Source organism: Indicator indicator, chromosome 3 (genome assembly GCF_027791375.1).
Source record: "Indicator indicator isolate 239-I01 chromosome 3, UM_Iind_1.1, whole genome shotgun sequence".
In the NCBI taxonomy this organism is placed as follows: Eukaryota; Metazoa; Chordata; class Aves; order Piciformes; family Indicatoridae; genus Indicator; species Indicator indicator.
This window is the reverse complement of record NC_072012.1, coordinates 32255136-32273060: the sequence shown is the minus strand read 5'-3', so window position 1 is coordinate 32273060 and position 17925 is coordinate 32255136. Positions and strand designations below refer to the sequence as shown.

At 38.0% G+C, this 17925-nt stretch overlaps 1 protein-coding gene across 1 annotated transcript in view; it reads left to right on the top strand.

The window, feature by feature from the left end:
- Positions 1-17925, top strand: part of CPED1 (cadherin like and PC-esterase domain containing 1) — a 142388-nt gene that overhangs the window by 57665 nt on the left and 66798 nt on the right. The window contains exons 8-15 of the mRNA XM_054399458.1: positions 5728-5867; positions 7202-7274; positions 8765-8932; positions 9983-10087; positions 11005-11174; positions 13876-13943; positions 14274-14318; positions 16134-16320. Coding sequence (XP_054255433.1) covers positions 5728-5867; positions 7202-7274; positions 8765-8932; positions 9983-10087; positions 11005-11174; positions 13876-13943; positions 14274-14318; positions 16134-16320 — 956 coding nt within the window. The remainder of the gene's footprint in view (positions 1-5727; positions 5868-7201; positions 7275-8764; positions 8933-9982; positions 10088-11004; positions 11175-13875; positions 13944-14273; positions 14319-16133; positions 16321-17925) is intronic.

Sequence of the window (17925 nt, the reverse complement as noted above, 5' to 3'; positions counted from 1 at the left end):
GTTTAGCTAGTAAGAACTCTAGACTGATTATTCTGTATAATATGTGGATATGTCATAATTAAGTGTTTACACTTTTATCTGGATCCTTAGATCTCTGCAATTCTCCTGGTTCACAGATCTTCTTGCTCTTCCTGTTCAATCTAGGTGGTCCTGTAAGCATGCCCCTCTGTGGCTCCCAACTTTCCCAGACCCGGTTTCCATTATCCTAATTCTTCTCATCTTTCCCTTTTTGCTTTCCAACTTCCCTTAGCTAAGCTGATCCCCTTTTGCTTCTCACAGCAAGCTGGAAAATACTGTTAGTAAATCACCTTTTCCACTAAGAAGTCAATGCTGGGTTGGGAAACTGTTCTTAGCTGAGTCTCAGCGAGAGGACTTAATTTAGTGGTTGCTGAAGCAAGTGAGAGGCTTTTTGTCTTTTGGACATAGTCTTAAGAAAAAGGATCTTTAAACGAAGCTTTCTAAGATCACATTTTCTCCTTCATGTAAATAAGTTGTCTTTGAGGGAGAAGAGTGTTTGTTTCTTTTGATTTTTTTTGTTTTTGTTGTTGTTCATTTGTGGGTTTTGTTTGTTTTCCTGAACTATTTAATAATACATTTTTATAAATCTTATGCAAAGAAAAAAAAATATATGTAGGTGGGAAATTTACTGTATAGAATAGCTGAATAATACCGTGGTTTCCCCTTTCAACAAGTGTCATACTAGAGCTGCAGAGAAATGGCACATTGTAACAATAAATCAAGGGTAGAATAAACAGACTAAGCTAGCACTATAAACTGTTTTCTCTGTAATGTATTCTGAGACCATTATTTTGATTATGGGTACTTTTTTCTCTATTACATGTCTTATAAGTTTGTCTATATACTGTGATCAGTGGACAGATCTGCTTGTACTGGCAGGCAATACAGGAAATAGCTTCCTTGCAAAATGTTTTTTTTTCTGGCCTTCTATGTGGTATCAGTCTGTAGACATCTTAGATATTTAGATACCTGCATATCTATAGTCAGAGATTCTTGCTTGTGTGTAAAGGAATATTTTTATATCTATGAGCAACTACTTACATTCAAAAGTATTTGGACTTGATGAAGAAATTGCACCAAATACAGATCCAGCAAGAAGAATGAATGTACAAAAATGAGCTGAAAGTGTCAGAGATTGATTCAATTAATTCAAGTGAAAACCTCCTCAGCTGTTTTCAAGAAGAAACGATTACCCTATGTCTTTTGAGATTCTGTAGATCCAATTGATCAGAAAGATTGCAACAGCTAGAAAGCATAGCAGAATAATCTAGAGAGGACACCTTTCATTACTTCAAAAAGGGAAATTTCTTGTAACCAAAAGTCATGCTTTGGTTCCACAGATTTAAAACTTGCATTCAGATACAATCCTGATACTTTGTCTGCGATCTAGTTTTGATGGCTATGACTAGGAACCATCAAGGTCCTTCCATAATGTATTCATACAAATCCTGTAAAGCATGATGTACCAAATGTCAACACATAACTTCAAAAATACAAAACTTCAAAACTCAATAGCCCCCAGTAGCTCACAAGTGAGTTCAGAGGTCAGCTACACCTCCAAAGGTGAGATAACTGTTGCAGAAAAAAGCTGATGAGTTCACACGGTTTAACCAAACCAGAACGGAAGTAGCTAATTGGTGATATGCAATTAACTGGCAACAAGTAATAATACACTCACTTTTAATTTCAGTAACAGAAAAGGTAGACCATGATAGCAGACACTTCAACAATATTAGTAAACATTACACATTTCTAAACATTCCTCTATAAATACCCTCTGAAGCCTGTAGTCACAGTCATCCGCTCCAGTCATGTTTACCCAGACCCTCTATCATGAGCAGCACAGGCTTCAAACTCTCCTGGGGTACAGCTTCCTTTCTTGCATGCATCTCTGCTTGGAGAAGTGGGGGCTCCAGCTCTGCACGTGCCCATTTCATGTGTACCCATGTAGGTGGACCCATGCTGTGATGCCAGCGAGCTGACTTCTGGCAGTGTCTGACCAAGTTTTAACTGCTGTTGTTTCCACCCCAAAGTCTCTCCCCCATGCTGCTGTCATATTATTTCTGAAGCTTCCAAGTTGGACTAACTGACAGTTCTGTATATTCCAGGCACCCAGGTTTTGTTGTTGTGGGTGGGCCGTGTGATCACTTCTATAATATATCTCATGCCTGTCTTCAGTGTCTCATTTAGATTCCTCGTGCAGTCACTGAAGCAACAGAGCAGTTTTAGTTTTCAATTAATGTCTGTGTTTTGAGGCATCTGCCTTAGGATGGCATAAATCATGCTCTCTAAGCATCTGTGTTCTGCAGTGAAATGTAAAAGGAGCCTAGACATTTAACTCATAAATAGGCATAAACCATGTAGTCTTGGAGGCTGGGACTCCTCTACAGATTTTGGCACCTGCGTGAATTGTCTTCACTGGCATTCAAGCCTCAATGCAGGTTACAATCAAAAGTAAGCTAACGAATGCTCCTGTGAATGCAGGAATCTTATGTTTGCATTTATTGCCATTCCTAAGGTTTGTGAAGGAAGATCTTTGCCATCTGTCTCATCAGGAGGCAAGACTGTGCTAGGACTGAGCTGGAAGGCAGTCTTAGAAAGACTCCTAGAGTTAATTTTTATAGTCTTTCTCAGGACAATCCTCACCTGATCATTCAGCTAGCTGCCCCAGGCTGCCCCAGTATCTCTCCTGAGAAACTAATATACAGAAAAATTGCCAGAAGAAAATACTCTCAAGGGAATTACTACAATCACCATAACATCCAGCCCTGTGCATGCCACACTCTTCCACTCTCCTTGAGTCCCTGTTGACTCTGTGCTTGTAGCTTGCAATACATCAGAATTTCTTTAACAATTGAATTGCATTTTTTCAGTGTGTCAGGCCTTTAATTGATGGTTCAGTGTATTTTTGAGGAGACAAAAGGATCCATGTCACTGAGATCATAAACCTTATTTTAATGACTGAAAATTTTTAAAGTAGATGTCAAATCAGGTGACGAAAAAGTACTGTAAAATTAATACTGATTTAGCTTCCCCCCCCCCCCCTTTTTTTCCCCAGTGGCTTATCTTAAAGCAAAAATAGTTATCAGTGAGAGTTTGTTTGTTTGTTTGTTTGTTTGTTCATGTTTTCACATGAATAGTTTAAAAAACTGGTTTTGGCCTGAACAAGCAACTGAAATGGGATAATTTCTCTCAGAGATTAATCTAAACCATAACTGGTTTGAAAAGTGTGCAGTTTCCTGTTGCTTCTTTTTGACTACTCTGTGGGAGAAACTTTGGTGATCTTAAGGAATTCCTTTCAGCTTGTCGTGGCAATGAAATAGAATGTGATCTAAGGATTTGCATAATCTCTTTCTAAATAGTAGTTTTGGGGCCCTTTTGCCCTAGACACTCATGGAGTTGCAGTACACATGGAAAACTTTCTCCAGCATAAAAATACAGTGTGATGTAATTAGAGATTTTGACATCATGCAACTATCCAAAGGGCAGAGTTGAGGCTATATGTGTCACCTTGTTTAGCAATCTACTTTCCTGCAATTAGTCAGAGGTTTAATTTTATAACTTTAGTCATATTGTCTTTTTTTTTTTTTTCTTTCCTAACAGCACTTCAAATAGCTTTATCAGAAAGAGGAGGAGGCACTGCAAACCTTCATCCCAGATCTGTGTACAGGGATGTTTGTTTTAGTCAGTAAAGCCTGGCAAGGGAAGCACTTGTTAGAATGAAACCAGAGGTGATAAGAACAGGAACACAGGCTGACCAACATCCTAATCACCAGTTACTTACTAGTGCAACAGAAGGGAGTTACTAGAACTGAAGAAAACAAAAAACAAAGGAGAGTAAGTGTTAGCTTCATACTTGAGTATTTCCCTTGGCTGGCTGTAGGCAATGATACAGCATTTTCTCAAAAAGTAGAAAGTGTTTAACTGCAATATGCTTCCTGAAGAGACTGAAAGACACTCTCCATAGCAGTGCAGACCATTGTGCTTGGCAGTATTCATTCTCACAAGGGAAGGCTATAACACTGTCCGGAAAATTCTGTGATCTAGAGTGCACATAGAGCACACAAAAGTATTTTCTAACATCTGATGTCAGCACAGTGAATAGCACATCACCAGTAACTAGCAGTGTATCCTAGGGATTCATTCATGTTCAACATCTTTGTTGAATGTTTGGATGGTGGGACAGAGTGTATCCTCTAATGACACAAAACCAGGAATAGATAACACATTAGAGAGTCATGCTTCCATCCAGAGGGATCTCAACAGGCTGCAGAAATGGGCTGACAGGAACTTCCTAAATTTCAGCAAGGGGAAGTGTAAAACCCCGTACATGGGAAGGAGCAACTCCAGGCAGAGGGGTGTGCCAAAGGCCAGACACCTAGAAAGCAGCTTTGCAGAAAAGTCTTAGGAGTCCTGGTGGATACCAAGCTGACCATCAGCCAGAAGTCTGCCCTTGTGGCACACCTGGAGTACCATATCTAGTTCTGGACTCTGCAGTTGAAGAGGGATGTGAAGAGAGTCCAGCAGAGGGCCACTAAGATAATTAAGACAATTAAGTGCTGAAAGGCTACCATAAGGTCTTCCTGGAGCTTTCTTCTATTACCTAATAATTTTACATATTTCAAGCTCTGAATTCTATGCCATGTGACAACTCTAGTGGAGATGCTGTTCAGAGGCAGCCCCTTTCTTAGCACAAAAGACTCCAATGCAGCAAATCCTGCCTGTGCCCCACTCCTCACTAGGGCTTTGTGTTGCTCCAGCTGTTTCCCTGAATCTCTATCTAAAATTATGAGATGAGTGAGTTTGCATGAGTGCTGAAAACAGCTGAGGATGGTGTTGCCCTGGCCAGTGAATATGCCACTGGGAGGATTCACAAGTCTGAAAACGTCAGGATGTGAAAGAGCTCAGTTGAAACACGGGCTGTGGTGGCTGATTATTTTTTTCAACATCACAGAACAATAGAAAGGTCTAGGTTGGAAGGGACCTCCAAAGGTCATCTAGTCCAACTCCCCTGCAGTGAACATGGGCATCCTCCATTACATTAGGCTGCCCAGAGCCCCACTGAGCTTGACTTGAGTATCTCCAAGTAGTAGTTGAGTAGTTGGGCCCTCAACTACTTACTTCCCTGGGCAACCTGTTCCAGTGTTCCACTTCACACATGGTAAAGAACTTCTTCCTAATGTCCAACTTAAATCTGCTCTTCACTAATTTAAAACCATGGTCCCTCATCCTATTAGTACAGGCCTTTGTAAACAGTCCCTTTCCAGCCTTCTTGTAGGCCCCACTTTAGGTACATCTTTCTTCTATATTGTTAACCTGGGGTAAGGATTCATAGTCATAGTCAAGTGGGATAGCCCTTCAGATGGTATGTTAACAAGAGAAAAGACTTATTTTGAACTTGCTGCTACTTACTGCTGAAAAAAAAAAAAGTTTGTTTGCCTAGAACCAATTGACAGCAAAAGTTTAGACTGTGAGCAATATTCTTTAGAACCATTAGTAGAAATTTTGTTTCTGTATACTTATTTGTAAACAAAAAATCCTTTTCTACTAGTATGCTGCATGGAGATTTTCATGCCACTTTAATGTGCAGATGAATAAGAAATGAAGCTGACATTCTAAGCCAATTTTTACTTCTACCAGCCTTTTAGCTTATGATCTGAAGCACTGTTTACTGTAAACATTCACAAATATGTGAAATCTCTTTTACAGCTGCAAAGGTTTTTTGAGATATTCTTCAAAAGCAGTTCTCCCCAACAAGCCTTCAACAACATGAAGGAAGCTATAAGCAAACTTCTACTTATAACTGAGGTCTTCAGTGAATCATCTGATGGACCGAATTCTTTCAATCGGTAAGTGACTTGCAATGGTCATTGTTGAGATAAATCCTTAGAACAGAAAAAAAAATGTAGAGGATACATAACCACTAAAAAACAAACAAACAAACAAACAAATATAGATAATAATAATAATAATACCCTCTACTTCATACTTACTTATACAGCGAGGTCATGCTACGTTTAGGGAGCAAAATTCCTCAATACCCATGGTGTTTCTGGTTTGTGAAAAGTTATGATGAATACTTAGGATCTGATGCTGTGTCCAGATACAGTGTTTCAGAGAACGCAAATTAACAGAAATCACTCAAAATTGGTGTAGTCCTAATATGTATGAAATTGTATTTCACTTCAGCAAGCCTTCTGTTGTATGTCAAGTATTTAGTGTTAGAGTAGCCAAGATGGTTCAGAGCTGGCTGCAGCAGAAAATCTGAACAAGAGACACTGTAGAATACTTTATGAAATGTACCTCATTAAATACACCTAGGCAGAAAGAGTCACATTTCTGTGGGTATTAAGTCATTGTAATAACTTCTACTGAAGTGCGACAGTTCTTACACAGGGATTAACCTCTATTATGTAATATTTTTGTTAATTAAAATTAATATTTGGTTTATATATGTTATGTCACATCTCTGACATTTTTATGATAAATAGTAAATAAATTACTAGTTATTACATTTACAGGCTTTAAAAAGCTGTTTGAGAACCCAAGTGCTTTAGTAGCAGTAATATAAAGCTCTTTATTTGACTTATGGAAGTTGGGAATAAAGGTTACATTATGAGTAGAGAGGGTTGTGAGCAGGGGAGCAGTGCAACAGGGGTGGAGCTATTTTGACAGTGCTTCAAACTCTAACTTCTTTAACCAATGCAATCATTATGTCTTGTTTACACAATCCAAAACTTGCTTAGAGCTCCTGGTCCATGCCTTCAAGCAATCCCATAGCTGCAGCACAACTCTTTGACTTCAATGAGCCCAGAGAGTTTTTGCAAGACCTCACTGTCATCAAAAGACATTTTCTCCTCCAGCGTAATTCACTTCTCTCATTGGGAGAGAGGTCAACAATGTAAATTCACTTTAATATAGCATTATTTTCATTAGCTCACAATCTGACCTCATCTATGTTTAATGATGCTGGCCCTCAGAAATTTTGGTTAGTCTGTATTGCATGCTGTCACTAGGCCTATGTATACATGTTCTCGTGTGTGTTTTCTGGACCAGTCAGTACATATCATTGCAGGAACACAGTTTAGTGCTGAACTTGGACAGTTATCATGATTCTGTGATTCTATATTTCACAACAGTACCTAACCCCACTGGATCTGATTCCTGTTATATTGTATTTCAGATGCAGGCAATGTTTTCAAATGCTTACCTTTGACATTGGATACAGCACCTCCATACACCCAGTAGTTCTTCAGGTGAGAAAATTACACAAATTATTGCTTGACCCAACATAAAACATAATGATTGCCTGCCTGTGTGTTACTCTCAACCATCAGTCATTATCCATAAATGTATACTAAATCAGTATTTTAATTGTTTCTAATGAAAATACAAATTACTTTAAAAAATAAGGATTGATAACTACTGTGACAGTTGATTTTGAATCCATTGGAAACCATGAACATATCCCGTGCAGCTTGAAGCTGCTGTATTTGTACTTATGCTAAAATACTAATTTATTAATCTTTTATGAACACAAATTTATTCATTGTGTTTATACGTTGTCAAACTTATACCCGAGTTCTGAAGGATTACGTTCCATGTAAGCTGACATTTAGATTTTTTTAAAATCAAATTTCAAATGAAGTGCGTGGCAAAAACCCCCACACGAGACTGCAATGTTGTACTCTATCCACTGGAGGTCAGCAAACATTGTGGCGCGCAGTTCTCAAACTGTGGCTCTGGCAGAAAGCGTGCTGAGGACAGACACACTGGAGGGAAGCCATGCCGTCCAGAGGCTCGAGAGGTGGGCCCGTGTCTACCTCAGGAAGTTCAACAAGGCCAAGTACAAGGCCCTGCACCTGGGTCAGGGCTATCCCAAGGACAAATACAGGCTGGGAGATAAGTGGATTGAGAGCAGCCTTGAGGAGAAGGGCTTGGGAGTGTTGGTAGTCGAAAAAATAAGTGAGCCGGCAATGTGTGCTTGCAGACCAGAAAGCCAGCTATATCCTGGGCTACATCAAAAGAATTATGTCTAGCCAGTCGAGGGAGGTGATTCTCCCTGTCTACTCTGCTCGTGTGAGACCTCACATGGGGTATTGTGTACAGCCCTCGGGCCCCTGGAGTAAGGACACAAACCTGCTCAAGCAAGTCCAGAAGTGGTCCACCAAGATGATCAGAGGGCTGGAGCACCTCTCCTGTGATGACAGGCTGAGAGAGTTGGGGCTGTTCAGCCTGAAGAAGTCTCTGGGAAGACCTTTTAGCAGCCTTCTAATACGTAAAGGAAGCCTATAGGAAAGAGAGAGAGGAACTCTTGTCAGGGAGTACAGTGATAAGAGGGTGACAGGCTTTAAACTGAAAGGGTAGATTTAGATTACATATTAAGGATGTATTTTTTACACTGAGGTGGTGAGACCCTGAAACAGGTTGTCCAGAGAAACTGTGGATGCAGCTTCCCTGAAAGTGTTCAGGGCCAGGTTGGATGGAGGTTTGAGCAACGTGATCCAGGGGAAAATGTCTCTGCCCATGGCCAGATGGTTGGAATGAGATGATCTTTATGGTACCTTCCAAGCTAACCAAAACAACAGCAAAATGTGCTACAGCATTTGTTGTATCTATGATCTTGGCTGTTTTCTTAATGCTGTTACAATTTTTTAAGTATAAATAGTTCCAATTTGGTATATGTGATTATGAGAATACTAGACTTGATATTCAGACTGTATATTTTTACTCTGTTTTCCAACAGGTGCATGAAAACTTTGACTTTCAAGATAAGGATGAATCAAATACTCAGGACCAAACTTTCAGAGAATTTCTTTTTGAAGATACTTTTAAATTTCTTCTGGCTAATGAATCCTCAACATCCAGTCTCATAGAAGCTTTACAAAAAATATATGGATCAGCTGTGAGCAAGGTAGTTAATTCAACCTTTTTCTTATTACTAATCATTATTACTAATGTTTTAGAAATACTTCATTCTAAATTGTGTGCTTTTCTGAAATTGTTGCTGCCAACTTACAGAATGAAGGATTTATTTGATCAAAACTGTATTTTACTGAATTCTGGGGAATAAAGCTGCGATTATATTGAACACAGATTTTCTTTTATAAATTTCCACTCTCAAATTATGTCATTCCCGAAAGTACAATACTTTAAAGATATATTTAAAAGTTTAACAAAGTAATTTATCCACTGTTTTTAATGGTATTTTTTTAATATACAGATTTGTGTGTTTCCCTAAACCTAGAATTGATTAACTCAGACAAATAGATTCATGAGTATCAGAATTAAATTCTGTTGCCTACAACTTTGTGTCTTATTCTGAATGCAAGCTCAAATTATGTTGTGGGATTTTTTTGCATTCATAGGATCTGTATAAAGTTTGCATCACTAGTGAATTTCTGACAAAAAATTCTGACAAGCTGGTATCTCCGTTAGCAGTATTTCTCAGCCTTGGCACTTTTAAGGATGCATTTCTGAGAAGGCCCCTGCTTGCAAGGTTTACAGGGACTAAATTTTCCATGTGACTCCTACCTCTCTGACACATGTGACTGAAACAGCACCATGGGTTCTAAATTTATGACAGGATAAAATAGGAATATGCAGGTATATGCACGTGTGCAATATGATTACCTAAGTCTATGTTCCATAGGACAGTAGACCATACTTCAAACTGTCCAATTCATTGTCTATACTTCATCCAGTCTCTTCCCATGGTCATTTCTATGGGTACATTTCTACACAAAGCGAATGCACAGTCTACACTGTGCATTCACTATGCATTTCTACACTGAGAAATGGGAAGAGTTATCAAGAAGCTGTCTTGACATGACTTTGAATGAGGTTAGGGCAAGTTGAGAGCTGCTGTAACTTGTTCCTTTGATCACCAAAGGGATTGGGGTCTAATAAAAGCACATTTCTTTCCATATGATTTCACCAGAATATGTTGCCCTTTCTTTCATAGGATGGAACTTACCACAGAGAAGATGGGCAATGTTTATCTTTAGAAGAGATAAATGTAATGATTACTTTCATCAAGGAGCTGAAGAGTCTTGGGCAATTTGAGCTGGTAAAATAAACATGATTTTGTTGTGTTGGATAGATATTTTGTGTAAATCACTTAACATTTCTCCATTACCATTTTTTTGCTGTCTCTAACATAGGTATCAGGGTGGATGGACAGGAAAGGAGGGAGATAGATATTATGCTGATTTTATTTTGGAATTTAAATTAAAAGACATAAAGAAATATAACAGGTTAATTGAGTTGTAGATTCATTGAAAAGGTAAAGCAGAAACAGAGACCCAAAAATAGAATGAAAGGGAAAGGAGACAAATTATGTGCCTTTTAATGAGTTGGTAAGAAAACAGAATGATAATGGAGCAAAGCAGGTGTGCATGGAAGAACCGAAGACAGTACTGAGATCATAGACAATAGATATAGATTAAAAGGGGTGGGGTGGGGGAGGCAGGTGAATATGTAATACATCTTTTTCTTCTGTTGACAGAACATACTTCTGTTGACTTAAGTTTTGGAGAAGAATCAAAATGAAGGAGTAATAGTCAGTGTCTGACATGGCAGTTAATGAGGGAAATGACAAGTATTGGGGAAATAAAAGAACTGCAACTGTATCTGTTCCAAAAATCGGCATATGGGGATTACTTCTGGACCTTCCTGGATATGAGGATCGGGGTTGAACCCTGCTGAGGCTTTCTAAAGAGGGATCAAGTTGAATAGATCTGGGAGATAACTCAGAAGTAAAGGAGTTAAACTACAAAATAACATCATGGAGTTAGACTTTCATGCTAGTGCCAGTACTCCTGATTTGCAAGGCTGGACAGGACAGTCACTTTCTACACATGTGGGGAAGAGCACTAATATGTAACTATTCACATGGTACATACACTGTCTTCTGGTAATTTCTCAGTTTGCATTTTACAAATGTGTAATAATTGTATAGTCTCTAATCAGTGTCTCTCTTCTCAGCTTTTCCCTTCTGCAGCACCCAGGATTCAGGCTTTTCTGCATGACATTTATCACATGGTAGACCCAATGAGGCAGCTTGGTTCAGTCCTGACTGTACATTGGTTGCTTTTCAGTTTACTTGAACAATTCCAGTTCATGACTAAAAAGAAACATATGAATCTCTCAGAATGGTAAGATAGTTTTATCTCATATGTTGTATGGATGGTTTCTCAGATTATATTAATAGCAGTAGCTAATAAAACTTACACATATATTTATAAAACAAAATCCTTCAGTAGATGTAGGTGGACTTACAACACTTGAGATGAAGGCACTGTCATCCGTTCTGACGTTAAAGATATAGATACATTTCTAGATAGTGCAGTTTTGTCTCTTTCTAATACAGAGGGCTCTGGGTTAAAAAATATTTGGATCTACAGTAAAAGTTTTTCTAAGGAATATGAAATAAATTGGGAAGGTTGTTTCCGAATATCTGTCAACCCCAAAACAGGATTGCTTACTAGGATTGAGATTGCTTGTATATTTACTCACCAGATAAAAGTAAAACTGTGAAGAAAATGTAAAATCTGTGAATATTTTTCCAAAATAGACTAATAATTTTGAGTGGTTCTAAATTTTCTGTCTGACAAGAGACAGGTCAATAAGCATAATACTCTGAGAAATGAAAAAAAATTATAATAAGATTAGATACACTGAGATTCTGGCAAGAACTTTTAATTTTCATGAGGAGGTAGGAGGAAATCAAGAAAAGAGGGAGTAAGGAATGAATAGAGGGAAGGAGAAAAGTTGTTATATACTATATGTTTAGTATAAAATTTATAAAAATGTGTTTTCTGTGCTCACTTACCTCTTGGCTAATGATGTTTCATATACATGTATGCCATACTTTATTGACTACAAGCATATATGATCTTGCAAACAAAGGTTTGGGAAGAGAAGCACATTAGACATTGTGTGTGCTCCATTCCACCAAGTCTCAAGTTAAATGTGAGAATGACATTATTTTCTACATTTTGCTTGGAGCCTACTGTGGTGGCTATAAAAGATGCCTGTAGGATTTCTTAAGTTTTCATTTTGTTCATCACTGAATTCAACGTGGCTTTTAGCAAGTCAATAGTCATCTGTGTCTTTGTTTACTTAGCTATAAAGTGGATCTCATACCTTACTGCTGTGCTAGGTAACTCTTTATTAGTGTTTTGAAAATTCCTACTTCCATGAATGTGCTAAGTATTATTGTTGTTACTGCCAGCTATTCCACAAAAAGTAACTCAAAGATGCAGCTGCTTGCATTCATGTGTAAGCCCTTGCCCCTTTGCCAAAATATTTAGGTTTGCATATCAAAGCATACCAACCTTTAGCAGCTTTCTGTTCTAATCTCAGCCGTGCCACTCACTCATTTTGAGCAAGCCCCTTGGCCTCTTTTTTGCTTTCAAGCTGAACATTGTTGTATGTGTATAAATATGCAGAGGTACCATGACCTTTCTCCAGGGCATAGGCCAATCTGCTTCCTTTGCACTGTACTTTTGTGCAACAGCTAAGCTAATAATGTTATGCTGTTAATTCACTGTATAAAAACCCATGTGTTTTGACATTGCTAAATCATAATCTTCCAGTTGTATAGCTACATGCATGTGATGGTGATGCATGTGTCAGATATGCATGTAATTATACTTAATTGCAAGGAAGAAAGAGCTTAGCAGAGCTTACTCCCCAAATAATTCAGGTATGCATTCTCTTTGAGCTTTGATTAATGTTTTTTGAGATTCATAGCTTCAATGAGTTTGTATATCAGAACACTTCTAGATTTTTTCAGTTAAGTCCAAGTTGTTCAGATGATTTATGCAAAAGTTCTTATTTCTCAGGCTATGTAAAATTCTGCATCTACAAAATCCAGTGATTTCCATAGCTGACTGTCCAACCATTTTTTATGGCAAAAATAATGACTTCTGACTTTAGTCTTGTATAGTTATTCTGTTCACTGATCATGAATTCACTCCCTTCTCTGGCACAGACAATGACTTTGTGTCTTTCAACGTACAACATGAATGGGCCACAACATTGGGAAAGAAGCTGCTTTATGAGAACTTCTATGGAAAACACTGGGAGAAAAACATGTAAAAGTTTCAAGAAATGCTAATGGACCTCTGAAAAGGTCTTATCAGACAGAGGTCCAGTACATGTATCAGAGAGAAGACTACTTCCTTTCTGTTACTATGCTTCCAAAAATGCTTTATAAAAGAAAAAATGTGCAGATAGCAATACAAACACCACTTAACATGTTAATGAACTGGTGCAATTGACCTGTCTTTTTTCACTGAGGATTTTTATATCTGTGTGTGTATATATATATATATATGTGCATATTCTGAATGTTGATTATGTGCTTGGTTTTGAATTATCAAAGTAATCAAAGCACATGGATGTTCCATTATAAGAATTCATGCTAACATCAGTACAAATATTCACCTTGACACCAGGCCTTCATTTATATTTAATTATTTTTTTAAAAAGTCTAGCTTTAATCTTATATATATAAAGAAACATTATACAAACAGTTAAGAGGTCCAGTTTGAGTTATTTTATTCTTGACTCTGTTTGCTCTTCCCAGCAATTCAATTATGTTTTGAAATTTATTTCTGGTTAGGGTTTTTTTTTTGTGTTATATGGTACCATTTATTATGGAATGTGTGTTTTCTGTTGTGTTCCTTCAGGTAATATTGCTAATGCTGGGTACATGAATACTCTCCATTGAGTATTGGAGAGTATTAAAATACCATGCACACTGGATTGCATGGAGAAATTTTTGAAAAATGTTCCATGGTTTCTGTTCCTTCCATTCATGTAGAAATATGTCTGCTATTGAATTGACAGGAATTCCTCTCAAGAAAATGCAAATCCCAAGCAGAATGTTCCCCCTGACTTCAGGAAGAATCATGAAGGTAAGGAATCAGAATAAGGTCTTTTATATATGATGTGGTTTTCCTATTTGTACTACTTCTGATAGCATATATGATGTAGATTAGATTATTTTGCATTCCAGCTGAAGGGTGTTGGTTTATTACATATAAAATACCAATTTCTTCCTTATCTGTAAGTCATTCTGCTAAGCTCATGAGCAGTGTTCATGAACCTAAAGCAAAGATCTCACACAGAAAAGAATAAAAGTACACTTTATTTTTTATAATTACAGCAATGAGAATTCCTTCTATAGGATTTTTGAATCATGCCTAAACCAAGAAAATTATTAATTGCTTGTCTTTATCTTTCAGCATCACATTATTCCAGTAAGACTAAAGAAAGTCTATGCAGTTATGGTAAGTCAAGGTCTTTCTAGACCACTAAGGGGAAAGAAGAGATATTTCTGAGAGTTTTCTACATAAACTTTCAGCAAATGGAGTGCCTGTCAGCTGTTGTGTAAAAAAAAAAAAAAAAAAGAAAAAATGTATCAAGAATGTTTAAGAATCACTAAATAATTGGGCTATTATGTTAAACTTTGAGTACAAAGTTAAACATTGCTATGCATTCATATGAATATTACAGCACTTCTTGATCCCTTTGCACTTCAGTAGACTTTTGCCCCTTTATTCCAAGAACTTTAGCATACATTTGTTCTTGTACAGTAACCTTTAAACCTGTATGGAGTTTAATCAGCCTTGTATAAGTCCAGTCTTCAGCTTAGTGGTTGGGTTATAAAGAGCTGCTTAAGAGATGAAGAGTTTTTCTAAAATATCTGCTTGAAGGAATATTTTAAGTATGTTAAAGGTAAGCAAAAATTTAAAGTACATTTGTCCGGTGGGAGCAATGCTTTATGCTTCCTCAACACGTTATCTGAAGGGGCACTTTATAAACATTGAACAATTACTCTGGTAGAAAGGCTTTTCTATCCATTCAGCCTTATTTCCCCTGTGTTTCTTATGATGCCTTTAGGAACTTCTCTGTCAGCCAGGGGCCAGAAATGCTCCTGGCTGACTGGCTTCATCATTCTCTTTGCATGACATTCAATTTTGAAAATTGGTTGAAAGTCCCTCATTTTAAAATAGTAGTGAGATAACATTTTTAAGGTAAGACACACAGGATCTGAAAAACTGTTTATACTCATCTCTACCCTCTGCACCTCAATTTACAAGCCTCTATTCCTCTACAAATCTAGACCTAATTCTGTTCATCCCCTGGAATAATTTCCTTTGCATTTTAATCCATGCAAGAGAGTGCCGAAATTGCCCTGTTCTGTTTCTGAAGGTAGATATATTGAGGTAAAAAATCCCAGGGGAACTGTTTGCATTCTTTATGACCCTTTTAAACCATGGTTTAAACTGTAAGATTTTTCAGATATTATAGTAAAAGAGTTTCCAGGCTGGAGTACTTTCTGAAGTAACCAGTTTTAAACACATACCAGAAAATATATATGGAACACAAGTTTTGAATCTGTAATTGCACTGTAAATCTGAATCCAGTAGGTTGGATTAAAATATTTTTAAGAAGTGGGTTGCCAGCAAATAATTATTCTCGTGAGTCATTTGGCAAACACTACAAAATAAAGGATACGTTTGAGCAAATAGGATTTGATTGTGGAGATTTCATATGCGGGGAAGGAGCTGGAAGTTGTTGATTTAGGAATTTTAACAGAACATTCTGCCAGCTGTACTGCAAATGACCCCATGGGTCTAGATATCTCCATGTGACTTGTTCTTATAAACAATAAATGTGTGCCGAAATTATTTTGATTTTTATTGGCAATTACACATGCACATAAACCCTATACACAGGCTGGTAACTAAGAAGGTTATGAATTTTTTTGAATAATTTTTCTTTACATTTCAGTTAACCAAGTGGAGACAGGATCTCCTAGTCCTAATCCTTACATTTTTAAAGGCTTAGTTAGACTTTGAATTTTGTGACTCTGACTAGAGTCATTGGGCACTGAAGGATTAAAATCATTGCAGAGTCCAAAAGTGTCTCTCAAGTCCCAATACAAACTCCATTAAGACCTTGCAGCAGGATAACCAATCATGGAGTGACCAAGATTTAAAAATATTGTCACTGTGACAGAAGTTGAATGTAACTTAAAAATGCTTATATGTTTCACAGGGTTGTTTTGGTTTTGTTTTTGTTTTATGCCATCTTTACAGATAAAGATACCCTATCTCATATCAGGCAGATCATCACCAGTCCACAGCTGGACTTGAATCCTCATTTTAACCCAAAGATCAAAGAATACTATGCAGAAGTTCCATTTGACATGGTGACAGTGAAGATAGGAGCAGAACCCTCTAACTGTCAATGCCAAGTACACCTTGATGAGAAGAAAGGGCCAAGGTATGAATGACAAAATATGAGTATAAAACAAAAAGTATCCTTAACTTTGGAAATATGTCAGAATATTTCAAGGTTTTTTGTGTGTTTCAGGGAGCACAGAATACCTATAGATTAGTCACAGGAAAATCAAAGGGGCTTCAACACTCTGAAATTTATATTTATTTGTCAATGTCCTGAGGACAATGGTAATATCTTCTCAAGCCATAATTAACTCTAGCTTTATGGAGTGCGCAACTGCTAGCATCTCCCTCAGCTTCTGCAGTCACTGACAGCATCAAAGCTGGTTAGTGACAGACCATCATTACACTGCTCACAGTTTACAGCAAAGAATTTGAACTTTCGTATCCAGGCCTTGAACATACACTGTGGCCTAAACTACTACCCCACTGTGATTGGTCCCTCAGCCATAGCAGTCTGCTTATGTGGGTCAGAGTAGAGCATCTAGCAGGAAAAGAATAAATTAATTCAAGTTTACTCATTCATAATCTTTTTTCGATCAGAATTATATTATAAAGGATTGTCATAGACTCACAGAATCAAAGAATCATTAAGGCTAGAAATGAAGATCGAGTCCAATTAATCCTCTTTTCCCCAGACTAGACAACCCCAGTTCCCTCAGTCGCTTCTCATAAGACTTGCTCTCCAGACCCTTCACCAGCGTTGTTGCTCCGGCAACTCAGTGTCATTATTGTGAGTGGCCCAAAACTGAAGACTATACAAGGTGGGGTTTCACCAGTGCTGGGGACAGAGGAACAATCACTTCCTAGGTTCTACATATCACACTGTTCCTGATACACATCAGGTGCTGTGTGGCCTTCTTGGCCAGCTGAGCACACTGCTGGCTTGTCTTCAGCTGGCTGCTGACCAAGATGTCCAGGTCTTTTCCTGTCAGGCATATTTCTGTCCATTCTTCCCCAAGCTTGCAGTGCTGCATGGAGTTGTTGTGACGCAAGTGCAGGACCCAGCTTTTGGTCTTGTTGGACCTCATGCCATTGGCCTTGCCCTACCCATCCAGCCTGTCCAAATCCCTCTGCATATCCTTCCTACCTTCAAGCAGATCAAGATTCTCAGCCAGCTTGGTGTCATCTGCAAATTTACTGACAGCACATTCAATCTCCTCATCCAGATCATTGATAAACATATGAAAAAGAACAAGCCAACTGGATTTAACTCCTTTCATTACCACTCCTTGGGCTTGGCCATCCAGCCACCTTTTTACCCAGAAAAGCATATACCCATCCCAGCCATGAGCAACCAGTTTTTCCAGGAGAATGCTATGACAAGCAGTGTCAAAGGCTTTGTTAAAGTCCAGATAAACAACATCCACAGTCCTTCCCTCATCCACTAAGTGGGTCATCTTGTAATCAGCAAGAGTTCTGGCTTATCTGATCTCTTAGAGAAGTATAAACCTGGAGGATAGGGGAGAGAGAGCAAAGTCATCACTAAACATCAGGTTTGAACAATGACTGATGATCATCCATGATATTTAATTGCTACTATGATCCCTGGCACAGTTTTCGCTTTCCCAGTCAGCAATCTCACAGACAGCAGCATGTTGCAGGAACAATCCCAATAGGCATTTAGGGCATGACATGATTTTGGATG